Genomic DNA, 18,875 nt, shown 5'->3' with positions numbered 1-18,875 from the left:
TAAATTTTTATTTGGCAAACTTTCTTAATAAAGAGATCCATTTAGGATTTCACACTTATTTAATACTTGGTGAAATGCCATTTGACCATTTTGGTGCCATTCAAGTGAGTCCCATTTACAAAGAATGTTTGCAGACTCTCCTAACTAAACAGCAGATACCGCCTTTCACTCTGAATTTACCAGATAGCAAGTGTCTCAACCTTAAATCGGAATTTTTTTTGGGAGGAGGGGAGAAGGTTTAAATGGGTCCCTTTAGGTGAGTATTGAAGTACAGGCAGTCCCCGAGAGCAGTTACGAACGGGGCACTTCCTCTCCCTGGTCTCGAGCAGACCAGGGAGAGGAAGCAAAGCGGCGGCGGAACGCGCGGCCAGCTGACAGCCCAGACGCGTCTGGGCTGTCAGCTGGCCGCGCGCTCCGCTCTGCTCCCCCCCCCCCTCTGCAGACCAGGGGGAGGGGGAGCAGAGCGGAGCAGAGCAGAGCGGCGGAACGCGCAGCCAGCTGACAGCCCAGACGTGTCTGGGCTGTCAGCTGGCCGCGCGTTCTGCCGCTCTGCTCTGCTCCGCTCCGCTCTGCTCCCCTCCCCCTGGTCTGCAGACCAGGGGGAGGGGGAGCAGAGCGGAGCACGCGGCCAGCTGACAGCCCAGATGCTTCTGGGCTGTCAGCTGGCCGCGCGTTCTCCCGCTCTGCTCTGCTCCGCTCCGCTCTGCTCCCCTCCCCCTGGTCTGCAGACCAGGGGGAGGGGGAGCAGAGCGGAGCACGCGGCCAGCTGACAGCCCAGATGCTTCTGGGCTGTCAGCTGGCCGCGCGTTCCGCTGCTCTGCTCTGCTGTGCTCCGCTCTGCTCCCCCTCCCCCTCATCTGCAGGGGGGGGGGGGCGCAGAGCGGAGCACGCGGCCAGCTGACAGCCCAGATGCTTCTGGGCTGTCAGCTGGCCGCGCGTTCTGCCGCTCTGCTCTGCTCCGCTCTGCTTCCCCTCCCCCTGGTCTGCAAACCATGGGGGGGGGGGAAAGCAGAGCGGAGCACGCGGCCAGCTGACAGCCCAGATGCTTCTGGGCTGTCAGCTGGCCGCGCGTTCTGCCGCTCTGCTCTGCTCCGCTCTGCTTCCCCTCCCCCTGGTCTGCAAACCATGGGGGGGGGGAAGCAGAGCGGAGCACGCGGCCAGCTGACAGCCCAGATGCTTCTGGGCTGTCAGCTGGCCGCGCGTTCTGCCGCTCTGCTCCGCTCTGCTTCCCCTCCCCCTGGTCTGCAAACCATGGGGGGAGGGGGGGAAGCAGAGCGGAGCACGCGGCCAGCTGACAGCCCAGACGCGTCTGGGCTGTCAGCTGGCCGCGCGTTCCGCCGCTCTGCTCTACTCTGCTCCCCCTCCCCCTGGTCTGCAGACCTGGGGGACGGGGAGCAGAGCAGAGCAAAGCCGCGGAGCCCGAGGGCAGCAGGATAGCCACGGCACGTCTGGGCTGTCCCGCTGCCCCCGTGCTCCGCGGCTTTGCTCCGGACGCCTGTGGTACAGCAGCTGGGGCGCTGCCGGTTGGTCCCGTAGCGCCGCTCTGGGTGCCACTGGACCAACCCAGCAGCACCCCAGCTGCTCTGCCCCAGGTGTCCCCTAGTCAGCAGCTGCTGAAAATGACCAGTGGCTGACTACAGGAAGCCCCTGCCCCGGGCTTCCTGGAATCAGCCGCTGATCAGTTTCAGCAGCAGCTGACTTGGGGATGCCTGGGGTTCTTAAGTTGAATCTGTATGTAAGTCAGAACTGGCGTCCAGATTCAGCCACTGTTGAAACTGATCAGTTTCAGCAGCGGCTGAATCTGGACGCCAGTTCCGACTTACATACAGATTCAACTTAAGAACAAACCTACAGTCCCTATCTTGTACGTAACCCGGGGACTGCCTGTATATCAATACACAGCCACAAAGATCAGTCATCATATAATTTTTTCATGCTCAGGGTTTAATCAGTTTCTATCATCTCAGGTGGATTTAACAACATGATAGATTGTCTTTATGGTAATGTAACGTGAGATCTGTGATTAGACAATATGGACCTGATCCTGCTCTCACACCTGAAAAACTGGATGGGAGTCAAAACTGTTTAATCAAGAATAAATGAAGTCAAACCAGTAAAATACATAATAAAATGGACAAAATGTTAAATATAAAATGTGACTCCCTCTTTGAGATGTAGCCAGAGTCAATGTTTCTGAGGTTCCATGAGGAAGTAGTACAGACCCATGTACAGACAAATTTAGACAAACATTTTTATTGCTATCTTTGTTTAAATAGCCAGTGACCTCTGAGAGTCATTGATATCTGCCATGCACTCAAAATATAAAGACATTTTAAGGAATATTGGATACTTACAATTTCACTTAAAAGATATAACCAATTTAGGGGTTAAAACTACAAAAGATTAAGTTTCAGCCTAGAGTGAAAATGTACACCCAGTGAAATCATTAGGGCTATGTCTAGACTGCAGGCTTCTTTCGAAAGAGGCTCTTTCGAAAGCATCTTTCGAAAGAGCCTCTTTCAAAAGATCGCGTCTAGACTGCAGGCGGATCTTTCGAAAGAGAAATCCGCTTTTTCGAAAGAGAGCACCCAGCGAGTCTGGATGCTTTCTTTCGAAGACGGCCTCTTTACATTGAAGAACGCCTTCTTTCGAAAGAGGAACTTTCGAAAGAAGGCGTTCTTCCTCGTGAAACGAGGTTTACCGCCATCGAAAGAAAAGCCGCGTTCTTTCGAAATAATTTCGAAAGAACGCGGCTTGAGTCTGGATGCAGGGGAAGTTTTTTCGGGAAAAGGCTACTTTTCCCGAAAAAACCCCTGAGTCTGGACACGGCCTAGGAGTGAAATAACTTTGCTAACTAGCAGACCCTAAATAGATTGGTGCTAACAAGTGACTCTGTGACGTGTCTTCTCTGAAACTAGTGTCCGACCCACCAAAGCATATTTGTTAGCAACAAGCCACATTTTCCTGGGTTATTATGCCCCAAAAGTTATTATAATAAATTACTAACAGATAAACTTCATCCTTGTCTTCTTGGACTCCCCTTACTTACTGTTATCTTTTGTGGATAAGATTTCCAGAAAACATGAAGCAGTAAACAGCAGTACCGTATTTTCCGGCGTATAAGGCGACTGGGCGTATAAGACGACCCCCTAATTTTCTAGTTAAAACATAGGTTTTCGCCTATACTCACCGTATAAGACTACCCCCCCCTTAAGAGGCCAACCGGCAGCGCCCCAGCTGCTCTGCCTCAGGGTCCACAACAAAAGCCTGGTCTGCTGGGGGGGGGGAGGGCGCACTAGCTGCAGCTTTGCTCCCGGTGTCCCTGGTCTGCTGGAGACCGTCTCCAGCAGACCAGGGGCACCGGGAGCAAAGCCGCAGCAGCGGCGGGGTACCGCACCTTTGAGGCTTTGCCAGAGAAAAGCCCCGTTCGTACCTGCAAGTCGGGGACTGCCTGTAGGTTTATACCCGGCGTATAAGACGACCCCCGATTTTGGGGGGATGTTTTTTAGTATAAAAAGTCGTCTTATACGCTGGAAAATACGGTACCTTCAAGATTAGCTTTTCTGCACTTTGAAACAAACATCCTTTTTCCACAGGAGCTGCCAACTGATGCAAAGATTCCTTTTCAAGGCCCACTGACACAGAAGTTGCACAATGAGGTGTTTGGCATCTTACTGGCAGACAATCTAGAAAGTTTGCCTATGTATTAAAAAATATGGAGCCAATGGCACATGCTGGACCTAGTGTTCCATTCTGGGCAAGGCTCACAAAGGAACTTAGCTGTGGCAATGCTGTTACCAGGCCTATCTTTTAGGCAACTAGAAAAATCACTGGGATTCACAAAGCCTGAGCCTAAGCTAGGCTCCCTGTATAATGAACAGGGAGAGACAGGTACCTCAGAATAGGAGTCACAAAAGCCTGCATATGAGGCTCCCTCAGTCGTCTGTAAAAGTTGTCCCACTTTGGACAAACAATTTAAAAGGTCACTGCAGGAGGGGGCCTGGATCCTGGCTTCCCCAGCTCCCACGTGAGGTCTCTAGCCCAGGGGAGGGCAAAATGCAGCCTGCAAGTTGGATCCGGCCTTCCAAACTACCAGATCTAGCCCACGAGAGCCTCTGCCAGGCTGCCTGCCTGCCTGCCCTGCCCCTTTTCTGCACTTAGAGCAGCTCTCTGAATGCTGCAGACCTGGGGGGAGAAGAGGAGAGGTTTTGCACGCTGCCCCCACCCAGAGCAAAATTTTGCAGCTTTCATTGGCAATTTCTGGCCGATGGGAGCCTCCTGTGTGCAGGACAGGCAGTGCGTGAAGTACCCCTCTTGCAGAGGTCAGAGTCAGTCACACATTGCCCCTTCAGCCACTGCAGGGGCATGGAAGGCAAGGACCAAGGCTGAGGAACCAGTTGGGCTGGTGGCTGGGAGCTACCCAAGTGTCTCCTGGTCAGAGCCTGCCTCTGCCACACAAGCCCTTTCCTCCTTCCAGCGCTCCTACTTGGAACAACAATGTCTAGAGATCTTGGGAGAGCTGTCAGTTCGGAAATAGTGGCACATGGAAGCGTGGTTAGCACGGCAGTTGGAGCTTGTATGCACAGTAGGAATATACTATTTTAAAAAAAATGTACAAGCATTTTGGAGTTTAACTCAACAAACAAGTACCTGTTGGGCTTGAATAAAGGAACACAATCTTACCATCTCCATAGAGTCATCCACAGACATGAGTGTCTGAAGGCGCTTTCTCTGTAGCATGTTGGTGAACTCCATGTGAATAGGTTTCATGGGACCAGTATACCTCATGATCCAGTGCTTGTCTGGGTTGGGAGCATAGTTATAACTGGGAGTGCTACAGCACAATCAGGGAAACAGAGAAGAGCACATTAGTATGAAAGAATAATAAACTAGCGCATGCTAATACATTTTATTTGACCAACAGCACATGGCTTTCTGTGGCATGTAGGAAAACGTTACATATATGATCCACAGATAATATTGAGTTATGTTTTATATGAAAGGTGGGGGCATGGAAATAACTGTGGGAAGTAAAACCGACTGAAAGAGTAAACATACATTGTTTTCAACAGTATCCTCCAGACTAGGAGGGATACATTTCAATGCCAGCAGATTAGCCTTCGAAGTCTAACATCACAATTGGGAAGCATTATTTGAACCAAGAACACGCACAATTGAGTTTCCACTGAGATAACTGTTCCATGTTTATTCTGCGCATTCTGACACAGGCTATTATGGCTTGATTGGGCTCTTAATAATAACTGTCTGGCTTGCTGAAAAGATTTCACTCTATTATTTAACAACTGTGTTGAATTCAGCATGACTGGCCGTGTTAATATTGTAGCACTCATACTCAGGGGAGCACAGGTGCTGTAGCTGGTGGTATTAAATTGCATGTGAGCTCATAACAAGCAGAAGTGGATACAAAGCTGCATTTTAAAGACCTGCCAAAAAAGCAGAGGGGTAGGGGTAGGAATTAGGTACTTTCTAGCCTTAACTCTCCTGAGATAATTATACTCGGAGTGCACATTATGGAAAGGAAGTTTTTAGGGCCCTGCCAAAAGAGTCAAGAGCTAGATCTGATGACCTGCCTTGAGCTGCAGTGCTCCTTTAATTCCTAATGACCCTGTAGTTCCATTAAAGTATCAGTGTTAACAATCATGCAGCACATCACTGATTGTCCTTTATTTCATTTTGTTTGGGAGTTCTGGAGCTTGCCTTTTTGCTCATAACCACATTGCTCCATATAACCAGGAGCTAAAGCTCAAAACGGGCTTGCTTTGCTATATAAAAATATGACAGATACTCTTTACGTATGTCTTCGTTGTACCAGGCACTTGTTTATCTCACATTTTCAAGAGAACCTATTGCTTTATTTATCTGTGTGTCACCATTGAAGATGTAGGGCCTGTTTTATTGTTTCTACGCATTAACTGGTACACAGGCTTGGGACATACCATGCCTAGGTTCAAAAATGCAAATATTTTTTCACCCAAGTGAAAGATTTGTGCAGATTTCTCCATAAGTTCAAAATACTAGATCAGTGCTAATGTTTAGCACAATGTCAGAATTTTCCTATAAGACACAGCAAAGAACTGCCAACTTTGCTCAAGTTACTTTCTGCATCTCAATATTCAATTTCTAGTTAATTATATGTATATCTTGACAAAAGCCACTGCTATTCTTATGCACACAATGGAGCAGCGGGTAAATTAAATCTTCAGGATAAATAATAGCAACATAAATTGAAAAATTTGTTCCTTGAAATGTACCCAGCATTATCTTTGAAAGTCACTGGTGCTAAATGCTCTTAAGTTTCATTCACATTTGAAATAAACATGAAAATAATAATTGGATTGCAACATGTTTTCAATGGAAAATGTTATGAGAGAGCCTATCTGAAAAAAGCACTTGGACAAGGAAGTGAGGCATCTCTCTTTGGGGAGGAGAAGTGTCTCTGTTTATTCTCTGTGCATTGTTAATAGTCTCTTGAATTTCAGAACATTATTGTGGCTGAAATAATGACATTTCTCCTATGAATATGCTGACAGTTATGGAAACTGTTGCTATGTAATGCCCAGAATGGCGAACTCCTTTTCAGCATGTTTTGTGATTTTCTGGCTCATTTGAAATCTCCTGCTGTTTAATCCCCTCGAAGCCCATGATTTTCTTTGATTACTACAAATGTAACCCTCTTACACTTAACAGATTTGTCTCTCTCATGGCCAAATACATGAGATACGACATTCCTGGAAGATGGACAAAAATAACCCCCTCACATTCATTCAAAAAGGGGGAAAGAAAAGCTACCTTGATTGCTCTACAAATCCTGATTGTATTTGACCTTGAAAAACAGTCAGGATAAAGCATGTATTCTTTACAGAAATGACATTAAAGTCCAATATGAAAATGTCCAGCAGTTGCACCCTGTTTAACTATCAGTCTAGGAGATGAAAAGGGAAACTATTAATGTAGTTCTGTGATTTGTTAGGGAGAAAAATTATGGAACAGATTTTCGATTAAGACAGGACTGCGACTGCACACTGACAACCAGCTCCATAGCTGTTCTAGCTTCAGCCAGTATAGTTGCAGGAGGAAGCTGAGGGCATGGGTCTGCCACGTTATGTTGCACCCTGGGACTGGATAAGGACTGAGTTCAATCCCCACTGCAACTTAAAACAGCTGCAAGGCTGGCCAAGCTGCATAGCAGTGCTCCAGCCATATCTCTAACTTTCCCTGGCCATGCTCCAGGGATGGTACAGGGACAGCTAGGATGGGGCTATGCCACCCAGGGATTCCCAATTCCCAGGTAGCTTGGGAGGTCAGAGGGAGGATGACTAATTTGCATATGCAGCTGTGGAGACTGTGTACTCCAACTAGACAAGCAATTGAATGTTTAAGTTTTATTTGAAAATCAGGCCATACTCACTCAATACAATGCACAGATATTCTATAAATATCTAAACATTTAATAAATGTAAATGCATTAAAAGCTGTTTAGTTCTACTGAGCTATTGATGCATTTCTGGATGCAATACTTTTGTGTTCCTTATTAACAACAGCTTAAATTTTATATTGCACTATAAAAAGAACTGTTTCGTTGCATAAATACATATAATTCAGACTACTTAATAGCCACATCTGAAAGAAAAATAAAACTTCTTAATTTATTGAGATAATGTATTTTTTTACTATTACTTGCAAAGTACCATTGTCTATAAATTAAGAGATTATTAATGATAGTAATAATGAAATTCATTGCTGATATAAAATCCTGCAGGAATTTCCATTAAAAAAAAGATCTTCTAGTCACGAAAATAAACTAGACTGGCGTGGAAGGAAAAAAACCCAAAACAATGTGAAAGAGAAAAAAACATACTTAGATGTAAGAACAACAAGAAGTCTTGTGGCACCTTATAGACCAGTGGTCCCCAACCTTTTCAGGTTGCCGGGCGCCAGGGGGCGTGGCCGTTCGCCCGCCGGGCGCCAGGAAGCGGGGACACATGCGTGCCCAGGGGCGGGGCCCCCACCCTCAAGTGCCGCGCGCCCGGGGCCGGCGCCCCCCCCCCCCTGCAGAGCACCGCGCGCCCGGGGGCAGCGCTCTCCCCCGTAAGCGCTGCGCGCCCGGGGCCAGCGCTCCCCCCCGCCAAGCGCCGCGCGCCCGGTGCCCCCCCCCACCGAGCGCCGCTCGCAAGCGCCCGTGCGCCATGTGCCCGGGGCCAGGCCAGCCCCGAGCACCTGGCGGGCGCATTCAAATGTCCCCGCGGGCGCCATGGCGCCTGCGGGCACCGTGTTGGGGACCACGGTTATAGACTAACAGATTTATTGAAGCATGAGCTTTCGTGGACAAAGACCCACTTCGTCAGATGTATCTGACGAAGTGGGTCTTTGCCCATGAAAGCTTATGCTCCAATAAATCTGACGAATTGGGTCTTTGCCCACGAAAGCTTATGCTCCAATAAATCTAAGTCTATAAGGTGCCACAGGACTTCTCGTTGTTCTTGCAGATTCAAACTAACATGGCTACCCCTCTGATACTTAGATGTGTTTCACAGATTTCATCCCCTTCCTTCTCCAGATCCCTCCACCCCTCTCTCTTTTGCACCATCATAATTAAATTACACTGTTTAGAAAATTATTACATCTTGGAGATGAAAGTGTCTTCCATAAGCATTCCTAAAAAGATTGAGGTTAACTCTGTATGAGCAATAGCAGACACTACTCATTTTGCCCTTCTGTAATTTTCATTTCAAAGGAAAAGAATTTAGCATGGAATGGAAAACAAATTAAACATGAAATACCATGTCACTTCAGATCCGAGACACAGATTCTTTTTAGTGGCTCAGTGCTGCAGAATGGTACATACAGTTCTTAGCTCTCTAATAACCAGAAACTAAAACACCCTCCCTCATCTTTCACAGTCTGTTCCAAGGCCCCAGGTAAGTGGCCTCAACTGCTGTATGGTGATCACCTTGTAGAGTTGATCCTTGCTTCCTCCACAAAGCTTAAATTAATTACTGCGACCTTGAAAGCAAAAGTCTGCCCAACTAGTTTTAATCTGAAATCATTGCACTACCTGACCACACATGGAGAAAGCTTTATTTTAGTGACAGCACAGGGCTAGAAATCAAAAGACCTCAAATATTTGTCAGCTTTGCCGAAAGCTTCCTGTGTCACTTTTGGCAAGTCACATGGGGAAACTGAGATGCTGACAGTATCAAAGTCAAAGGGGGATAATAGCAAACATTACATATTAATTGTACTATGTTAACCCACACAAAATGCTACGCACTGCACATGTACACAGAAAGGTACAGTCCATCCCCTGAAGAGCTTACAATTTAAGGGACACGTTCTGATTCACCTTAATAACACAGAATAGCACCTTACCTCCCAGGTCGTCTCACCGAAGCCAAATTTACGCCCCCTTGGGGTACATCTACACAGCCACAGTGGCAAGCTTCTCAGACTTGGTCAACTGAGGTGGGCTCCTGCGGCTGCTGATAGTGCTCTGAAGCCCACCTCCTTCCCTAGGTATCAGAACCTGAGCTCCAGCCCCCGCTGCAACTCGAAAGCACAGTCTGTATATCTATTTTTGCAAACTTGGGTTGAGACTGAACGCTCGCTGTCACAGACTGTCAAGACATAGCCCTTTTATGGCCTGAGCAATGTGCATGTTTCCATTGGCTGCAGGGAGCCACTGTATCAGTGGTTCAGACCCACTGATATAGTCTCTACCCTGAAGGTCCTTATAGTATTCTGCAGATTCATAAAAAATTCCAAACGCTTTAGCTCTTACAAAGATAAATGCATGTCTAAGGACCTGAAAATGTTTTCCAGCAGGTGTATCCAGCTCTACTTCTCTTGTGCCTGGAAATACAGAGATTTTTCCTTACATGTGTTGTGAAGCGTTGGGAAAGAGATGTGAATACTGAGGAGCTGAATCTTCAGGACCATGAGGAGCAGCGTGGCTGAGAACCATCAATACTGGCCTATGGGGATACATCTTCTTTGAGATTCTGAAGAAGCTGATACTGTCATTGGTGATCAGGTCAGTCAGATAATCCTGGAAGAAGAGGAAAGAGCTGAATAAAATATTTCAACAGCTGTTTAGAGTCCTAAATAGTCTTGGGTATCATGAGGGACTGGGGAACACCAGGTTATTTAGCCTGGAAAGGAACAGTAGAGAGAGACTAAGTTTAGGTTGTTGAAATGATGTACAGAAAATGAAAGTACAGATCATTCCCTCCCTCTGTCATACGAAACAAACAAACAAACAAACAAACCAAAACCAGGCCCACCCAAGAAATTAAGCTCAGCTTAATTTAGAACACAAAAGAAAGCTTCTTCACACATGTATCCAACCAAATTGTGGAACTCACTAATTCAGATGGTCAGTCAAATACCATGGCTGGATTTTGAAAGGTAATGGATAATTTCAGAACTGTGTTGTTCTGGTGTTGAGTGTTTCAAAACATGCTAGAGGATTTAGAGAACATTGTCCACTGAATGAGTGCTCTGAAAAGTCTTAACTGATCTGTATGTGTGTGTGTGTGTGTGTGTGGGATGGGAGGGGGACAGTAGGAATGCCTTTCTCTGAAACTTCAGGCAATTACCAATACTAGCACCTAGACACAGGACTAGTTGGACTAATAATCTAACTCAGCATGGCAGATACAAGAGAGGTACTGAGATACCGTTAATGATGAGTGCAGTGCAAAAATGTAAAGGTAAGTAAATTGATGTATCCATTGAAAAACAAATCCCAATACTCAACAGAGTCCTCTTGGAAAAGACAAACTGATCATCCTTGCATGTAAAGTATCAAATATATGGCGTGATACTGGATCGATGAGGCTTGAAGACAATGTCTTATGACAATCCCTGCATATCAAGAAAACTCTTAGGGTATGTTTAGACTACAGGGTTTTGTCGACAAAAGTGGACTTTTGTCGATAAAACTATACCTGGGTCTACACTGCTGCTAAGTTCTGTCGACATAACGTCGACAGAACTCAGCAGTTTTGTCGATGGCTGTAAACCTCATTCTACGAGGAATAACAGCTTTTGTTGATAGAGTTCTGTTGACAGAAGGCGTTATTGCGTCTACACCGTCCTTTGCGTCTACACTGCCATGTCGACAAAGTGGCTTGCTTTGTCGACAGAACTGGATGTAGTCTAGACGCTCTTTGTCGACAGAAGCTTTGTCAACAGTATCTGTCGACAAAAGCCTGTAGTCTAGACTTACCCTTACATACCAACATAAGTTTCAGATACCAGCATGGTATTATTTATTGTAGAACAGCACAAGCACAAAAAAGACTGGCTTTTCACCTCCAAAACCCAAAGTAAAACCACATGCAGTATCTTGCTTTTGTCGAGTTACCAAGTACTGAGTATGGTTCACATTACAGAGGATGGAATGCCTCCTTGGTTCTCCCTTCAAGCACAGCTTTCTTTCATCAGCCTTTTCTTCCCTGTGCACCTCCCTTTTCTAGGGGTAAAGGTAATGCAAAAACACCAGAATAACAGTCCTGGAGATTTAACTACTCTATTAATATAACAAATCAAGTCCAGTCCAGTCAGTGCTTTCTCTCAAGCTTCTTCACCCCTGACACACAGGTACAAGAGAAAGTCAGTTTTCATTACTCAAATGGGGCCCCTCACACTTGATTTCCGTGTTCAAACTTAGCACAGTTGCTTTTGCCTTTCCCAGCACCAGCCTGAGCAGTCTCCAATTTACATGTTTGTGTATCAGTCTTGACTTGAAGCACTCCTCCTATTCCAGTCTTAGGTTTACCTATCCAAGTCTGCCATCTGTTCTGAATTATGTGGTATATTTGTGATATGAGTAACTGTCTACAGTGGACAAAGCAGACACACCAACTCATTTCAATTAGGAAATCTTGTGCCGATAAGTATAATGCCACCAAAAATAATGGAGGCCTGCCAGATGATGACCTGACTCTACATCTGAAAAACTCTTCTCAATAGCTAATAAGGAACGAAGGGTCAACATTCTGAGAGAACACCCTGCAGTAACAATGCTCTCACATTTAACTAAAACATACATGGATTTTTTAAGCCTGCTGAAAGACAAAAGATCTTTCTGTCTGCATTATATTCTTGGGTCTTGCCTGTAAGAGAATATGGATTTCCATTCCATTTCAAAGGGCAAGGGAACTTGACAGGTCAAAATTGCCCTCAAATTAAAATTTTGTAAAAATAAGCATTTGTAAAGCCTCAGACCAAATAGGTATTCTGCCATGAATTAATTTTTGTTTAAGCTTCCAGTTAAGAGAGATTTTAAAAATTATATGTACTGTTTTTAGAAAAAGTTAAACATAGAAAATAGTGTCAATGCATACAAAGGTAAACCGATAAGAAACTGACAGAAAAAAAGTGTAACTGACTAGTTATATTTTCTGGCTAATATTTAGATTTAAAAAATGACTAATGATTTTGTTTGCCTCAATGTTTAAGGAGCCAAACTTTTTTCAGGAGGCCTGATTTTCAGAGGGAGCATGGCTATTACTTACTTCTGAAAAATGTGGCCTTGTCTAAAATTTAGAGTTGTTAAAATGTAAGCAAATATTAAAATGGGATTTTTTCTTTAATTTTCTTTATAGTATTTTAATAAGGATATCTAGGTTTTAAAAATATAATTCTTAACCTCACAGTTACCCTTTAACATGAACTTTGTATTAAATTCTGATCACAAACATTTTGGCTGCGTCTAGACTGGCATGATTTTGCGGAAATACTTTTAATGGAAAAGTTTTTCCGTTAAAAGTATTTCCGCAAAAGAGTGTCTAGATTGGCACGGATGCTTTTGCGCAAAAAGTGCTTTTGCACAAAAGCATCCGTGCCCAGTATAGATGCGCTTTTGCGCATGAAAGCTCCGATGGCCATTTTAGCCATTGGGCTTTCTTGCACAAAAAATTAAGGTGCCTGTCTACACTGGCCCTCTTGCGCAAGTATTCTTGTGCAAGAGGGCTTATCCCTGAGCGGGATCGTCAAAGTATTTGCGCAAGAAGCACTTAATTCTTACATTAGAACGTCAGTGCTCTTGCGCAAATTCAAGAGGCCAGTGTAGACATCTAGACGCACCCTTTGTTCGTACAACTAAGAGGTCAATAGCTCATATAAGCATCAATGGGTTTTACTTACTTGTGTGCCAGTGGGACAGAGACGTTGGTAACAAAAATTGTATTAGTTTAATGATGTGGAAGGGCCATTAAAACAATCTCTCTGAAGTCACGTTACTTCAACTTATCCCTTAGTGGACAATTTAGTTATTAAAAGAAAAACATAAAAGGCAGGAAGGAAACATACCATAGCATGTTTCAACTATTGATAGATCCATCACTGAATTCCAAATGTTACCATTAATACATGTTGCTTTTTACACTACTGGTGATGAATTACAGTTGTAATCTATATGCAAGAATGTGATGGTCCTATGGAACATTTATTTTCACCCAGGAATTTGTGAAAAAGGAATTCTGTTAGATGTGCATACAGCTTACATATAAAGAGCTGTACAAAATGAAAATATGAGTATTTTAAAAGTAACTTCGCTACCAAACAGAAGTGAGGGTTTTGAAGAGTGTGAATTCCCTCCTTAGCTCCCTTTGGTGCAACAGGGAACAATGACCAGTAAAATTACTGTTGTCATGTTATTCCACTGAAAAATGTTCTAACACCACATTTCCAATAATTTGGCTGTTAAGATGAGCATGCCAGTCTTTTACAGATTAAAGGAGAAAGAGAACATAATTTTGTTAAGCAGTTGTCCTTTCCCTTTATCACCTTATAACATAGAAACCCAAGAAACCTATTAAGGTTCAACTCCCGACACAAAACCCATTAAACTAAAACAAACAAACATCTACCTTTCAGTTTCTTTAAGAAAAATGTTCTGTGTACAGACCATCCAGAAAATAAAAGCATATAGGCAAGTATGTGTATTTTAAAAGGGGAAGGGAATTAGAACTGAATCCCTCTAATGCAAATTAGATTAAATTTCTTCAAGAAAGATGTGGAGAAATTGGAAAGGGTACAAAGAAGAGCGACAAGAATGATTAAAGGTCTAGAGAACATGACCTATGAAGCCAGGCTTCATGAACTGGGCTTGTTTAGTTTGGAAAAAAGAAGATTAAGGGGGGACATGATAGCGGTTTTCAAATATCTAAAAGGGTGTCACAAGGAAGAAGGAGAAAATTTGTTCCTCTTGGTTTCTGAGGACAGGACAAGGAGTAATGGGCTTAAAGTGCAGCAGGGGAGGTTTAGATTGGACATTAGGAAAAAATTCCTAACTGTCAGGGTGGTCAAATATTGGAATAAATTGCCAAGGGAGGTGGTGGAATCTCCCTCTCTGGAGATATTTAAGAACAGGTTAGATAGACATGTCAGGGATGGTGTAGACGGAGCTTGGTCCTGCCTTGAGGGAGGGGGGCTGGACTCGATGACCTCTCGAGGTCCCTTCCAGTCCTATGATTCTATGAAATTTGTCTTACGAATGATTATGATGTTACAGTGAGAATTAAGTATAATTATAGTTATCTATAATTATAATTTTTTATTTATAAATCCTGAACTACATGATGGTACTTTGAAGCTATTTGCTTTTTCACCTTCCTTCAGACAACACCCCTTTTACTCTTGGACTATTTTCCTCAGGTTCCAGTTTTTCCAACTAAAGCAGTTTACCAATAAATTATTTACAGCCATAAATCAGATTCTACAACCCACTTTAGGAAATCACACAAGCTGGCTGCTTTGACAAATGCATGCATCTTGCTCAAATAAACATTCGCCTTCTTAGTGGGCATTATGCAGCATGAGAAGAGAAAGGGTAGTGGAGGGGCCAGTACTAGTGAGATTTTAGTGAGCTGTAGCAAGGTAGAGTATCCTCACAATAACATTAGGAAGTTGTACAGGCTGAATCTCTAACATGTTTGTATTCAGCTTACATTCATGTCCAAAGGGGGGAAAAAATCAAACTAAACCAACAGAACTTACCCTAGAGTAGTCAAATCCATGCTTCTCCTTCACGCCATTTCTACAGAGTGTGTAGTTGTAAAAGCGAGAGTTTTTAAGTAATCCAACCCATTCTTTCCAGCCTGGAGGCACATAGGAACCGTTATATTCATTAAGGTACTTCCCAAAGAAAGCTGAAGGAAAGAAAGGGGAGTGAGAATAAGTAGATATAATATAAACACTGCAGAGACCACATTTTACCACACTCTTCAGTTTTTGTCTTCATCTAGGTGCATTTAACATGGACCATCCATAGTGAAATGCTTTATTAAATTCTGCATACAGCCTTCCCTGCATTTCAGAGCTCTCTGATAGTACAGCCTATTTACATTTACGAATCACTTTTATAAGAAATACACCGGACCAAGCTAATAATTGAAAGTGCATTTAAAGTACCTATAATGGTTGACAATACAGTCAGGGTCAGTGAAACAGAGCAAAACATGTCTCAAATAATGCCAATTGCCACATTACCTCATCCTATCCTTAATCACTCAATTTAGCTGCCCTCTTCATATCTGAAGCAAAATGCAGGACAATGTAGCACTTTAAAGACTAACAAGATGGTTTATTAGATGATGAGCTTTCGTGGGCCAGACCCACTTCCTCAGATCACTATCTGATCTGAGGAAGTGGGTCTGGCCCACGAAAGCTCATCATCTAATAAACCATCTTGTTAGTCTTTAAAGTGCTACATTGTCCTGCATTTTGCTTCAGCTACCCCAGACTAACACGGCTACATTTCTATCACTCTTCATATCTGTTATACTCATTTAACCTATCTCCAGCTAATTAAGTGCTCAGCAGCATGAGACTGAGGTGGAAGACAAATGAAGAGGTTCACAAAGTGCTGAAATTTCAAACCAAAGGCTTAAAAGAAATGGAGCAGCAGCCTGTCTGGCAGAAGAAATACAGAATGTAAGAGACATTAAAGAAAGCTACATAGGTGTCTGAATAGTTATTCAGACTGTCTAGGCTCCTGTAAACTTCAGAGGCATTGAAACAAATTACGTAACAGAAAATAGAAAAGAAAAATGCACAATATTAATATTATAAAGAAAAACACAAATTCATCAGGATGTTACAATAACTCCATTGATGCTTTGCTGGTACAGCAGTTTTTAAATGTTAAAAGTTATCAGCACACAACTTTCACTAAATAATTTACATATTATCTAATGACTATACAAATCTAAGGTTGCTATACTGAAATGCTCCAATGCTCTAGCCACGTTGATGAGGTCTATCGCAAAATTCTGCTGTCGAACCTGGAGTGTGGATCTTGACAATGACATACCCGTCCTCTTTCATACTCAGCCCCCATGGATCTCAATATTTAGTGGCTTTGCTATATAAATAAAGAAACTCATAATGGACTAGAGCAGAATGAACAAATACAGACTGTAGACCCAGAATCAAACAATGAATCTTCATTCTGCTCATCTGAGGAAGTAGATTTTGCCCAAAAAAGCTTATGATACTATATATATATATATATATATATATATATATATATATATACATAGAGAGAGAGAGAGAGAGAGAGAGAGAGAGAGAGAGAGAGTCTCTAAAGAGCTACAGGACTACTCATTCTTTCTCAAATGTGATGATACTCTTGCCAATTGACATGTATGTGTATGTGGAAAGGTCACTCCACTGAAATCTTCTGCTCTGAGATCAGCATTTTCTCCTAAACCTGCAGGCTGAGATTTTCCAAGAGCCTAAGGGATTTGGATACACAGATCCTATACATTTTAAATTGGAAATTAGATTCCAGATTCCTCAGGCTGTTTTTCAAATCTCAGCCATAGTAACTGATTCTGATCTGCCTTACAGTTCTGCAGATCAAGAGGATTTACACAGAAACGGGTGGGCCAGATTCTGAAATTGGTGGGTATGGCTCCAGTGAAATCAATGGGCATATGCTTTTTTTGTACAGGCTAAGGATTTGCCTCGATGAGAGAGAAACCCTCTTATCTTCCACAGATAGCACTGTTTCCACCTGATGAAATGCAGAAGCTATTTAAAGTGCACAATGTAGACGCAATCAAAAAAATGGGTAAAAGATTATCTGTTTCTTTGTCTTCAGATACATGAGGATAAGGCATAAGTTGGCATTGCTCCACTGACTTCACCATCTGAGAATCTGACCCAAAAGCTCAGTGGAAATAACACAATGGGGAACAGTGCACTAGATGGAATAAAGATGGAAACATTTCAAAGCTGTGAATAAATGGGCAACTCCCCAGGGACCAGACCTAAAGAGCTACAGCAGAATTTCAAAATGCAGTCGGAAAAAATCATCCTCTTCAACAGCAGAGGGAAGGTATTCAACTAACATGTCTCCCTGGATATGGCATTTAAAAAAGACTGAAGTGCTGAAAGAATCGTAGTCTGTAACATTCAGAAAACAAAAGCGTTAGAGGGGTAGCTGAGTTAGTCTGTACAGGATAAACTTAAAAAACAACAAATAGTCAGGTAGCTTTTTAAATACTAACAAAACATGTAGATGGTATCATGAGCTTTCGTAGGCACAGCCCAGTTCTGTCATCTGAAGAAGTGAGTTGTGCCCACAAAAGCTCATGATACAATCTACATGTTTTGTTACTCTTTAAGGTGCTACTAGTAAATACAGGCAGTCCCTGGGCTACGTACAAGATAGGGACTGTAGGTTTGTTCTTAAGTTGAATCTGTATGTAAGTCGGAACTGGCATCCAGATTCAGCCGCTGCTGAAACTGACCGCCAGTTCTGACTTACATACAGAATCAACTTAAGAACCCTAGGCGTCCCCAAGTCAGCTGCTGCTGAAACTGATCAGCAGCTGATTCCAGGAAGCCCGGGGCAGAGCAACTCTGCCTCGGGCTTCCTGTAGTCAGCGCTGGTCAGTTTCAGCAGAAGCTGACTTGGGGACGCCTGGGGCAGAGCAGCTGGGGTGCTGCTGGGTTGCTCCAGTAGCGCCGCTCCTCGGCGCTACTGGACCAACCCAGCAGCACCCCATCTGCTCTGCCCCAGGCGTCCTGATTCAGCCGCTGCTGTGGACCACTACAGAATTGACCCCGGCTTTGCAAAGCCCCGGGGAAGCCGGCAGTGGAGCAGCCCAGGCGTGCCTTGGCTGCCTCACTGCCTGAGCCCCCCCGCGGCTTTGCAAAGCCTCGGGGAAGCCGGCAGCGGAGCAGCCCAGGCGCGCCTGGGCTGCCTCGCTGCCCAAGCCCTCCCCCCCCCCCCCGCGGCTTTGCTCCACGTCTTCCTGGTCTGCAGACCAGGGAGACGCGGAGAAAGCCCCGGAGTACACGGGCGGCAGGACCGCGATGTCCCGCAGTCCGTGTCCTCCGGGGGAGCCCCGTTCATAACTGCGGATCCGACTTACGTCGGATCCGCATAAGTCGGGGACTGCCTGTACTTCAAAAGTCATCCAAAGGACTCAGACATCTTTTTAAGGATGCATTTACACTGTTTTCTCTATTTTACAGAGAGGTTAATTGACCACCACAGAATAAATATGCAACTCAAGTGTGAAAAATCCATACTCCTGACAGACATACTTCACACTGACCAACTCTGCTGTGAAGATGGAGCTATGTCAATGGAATAGCTTCTCTGATTGACACAGCTACCTTCTCTCAGGGATGTGAATTTACTATGTCAATGGGAGAAGCTCTCCTGTCTTCACTAAAGCACTACATAAGCAGTTGTGCTGCTCTAGTGCTATATTTGAAGACAAAACCTAAGTTTCCCAGACCTGAAGATGACCTCTGTATATGCTCAAAAGCTCGTGTCTCACCAAGAGATGATGGACTAGCAAAAGATGTTACTTCACCCACTTTCCCTCTTG

At 44.1% G+C, this 18,875-nt stretch overlaps 1 protein-coding gene across 9 annotated transcripts in view; it reads right to left on the bottom strand.

Moving 5' to 3' along the window:
* SULF2 (sulfatase 2) overlaps positions 1 to 18,875 on the bottom strand; it is a 311,690-nt gene that overhangs the window by 59,921 nt on the left and 232,894 nt on the right. For all 9 annotated transcript variants that reach the window (XM_075901571.2, XM_089769700.1, XM_006132193.5 and 6 more), the window contains 3 exons: positions 15,025 to 15,176; positions 9,897 to 10,066; positions 4,684 to 4,834 (listed from right to left, as the gene is read on the bottom strand). In XM_075901571.2, the coding sequence (XP_075757686.2) occupies positions 4,684 to 4,834; positions 9,897 to 10,066; positions 15,025 to 15,176 (473 nt within the window). The remainder of the gene's footprint in view (positions 1 to 4,683; positions 4,835 to 9,896; positions 10,067 to 15,024; positions 15,177 to 18,875) is intronic.

This window comes from Pelodiscus sinensis, chromosome 17 (assembly GCF_052426305.1).
Source record: "Pelodiscus sinensis isolate ZL-2025 chromosome 17, ASM5242630v1, whole genome shotgun sequence".
Classification (NCBI taxonomy): Eukaryota; Metazoa; Chordata; order Testudines; family Trionychidae; genus Pelodiscus; species Pelodiscus sinensis.
This window is presented reverse-complemented; position numbering and strand designations above follow the sequence as displayed.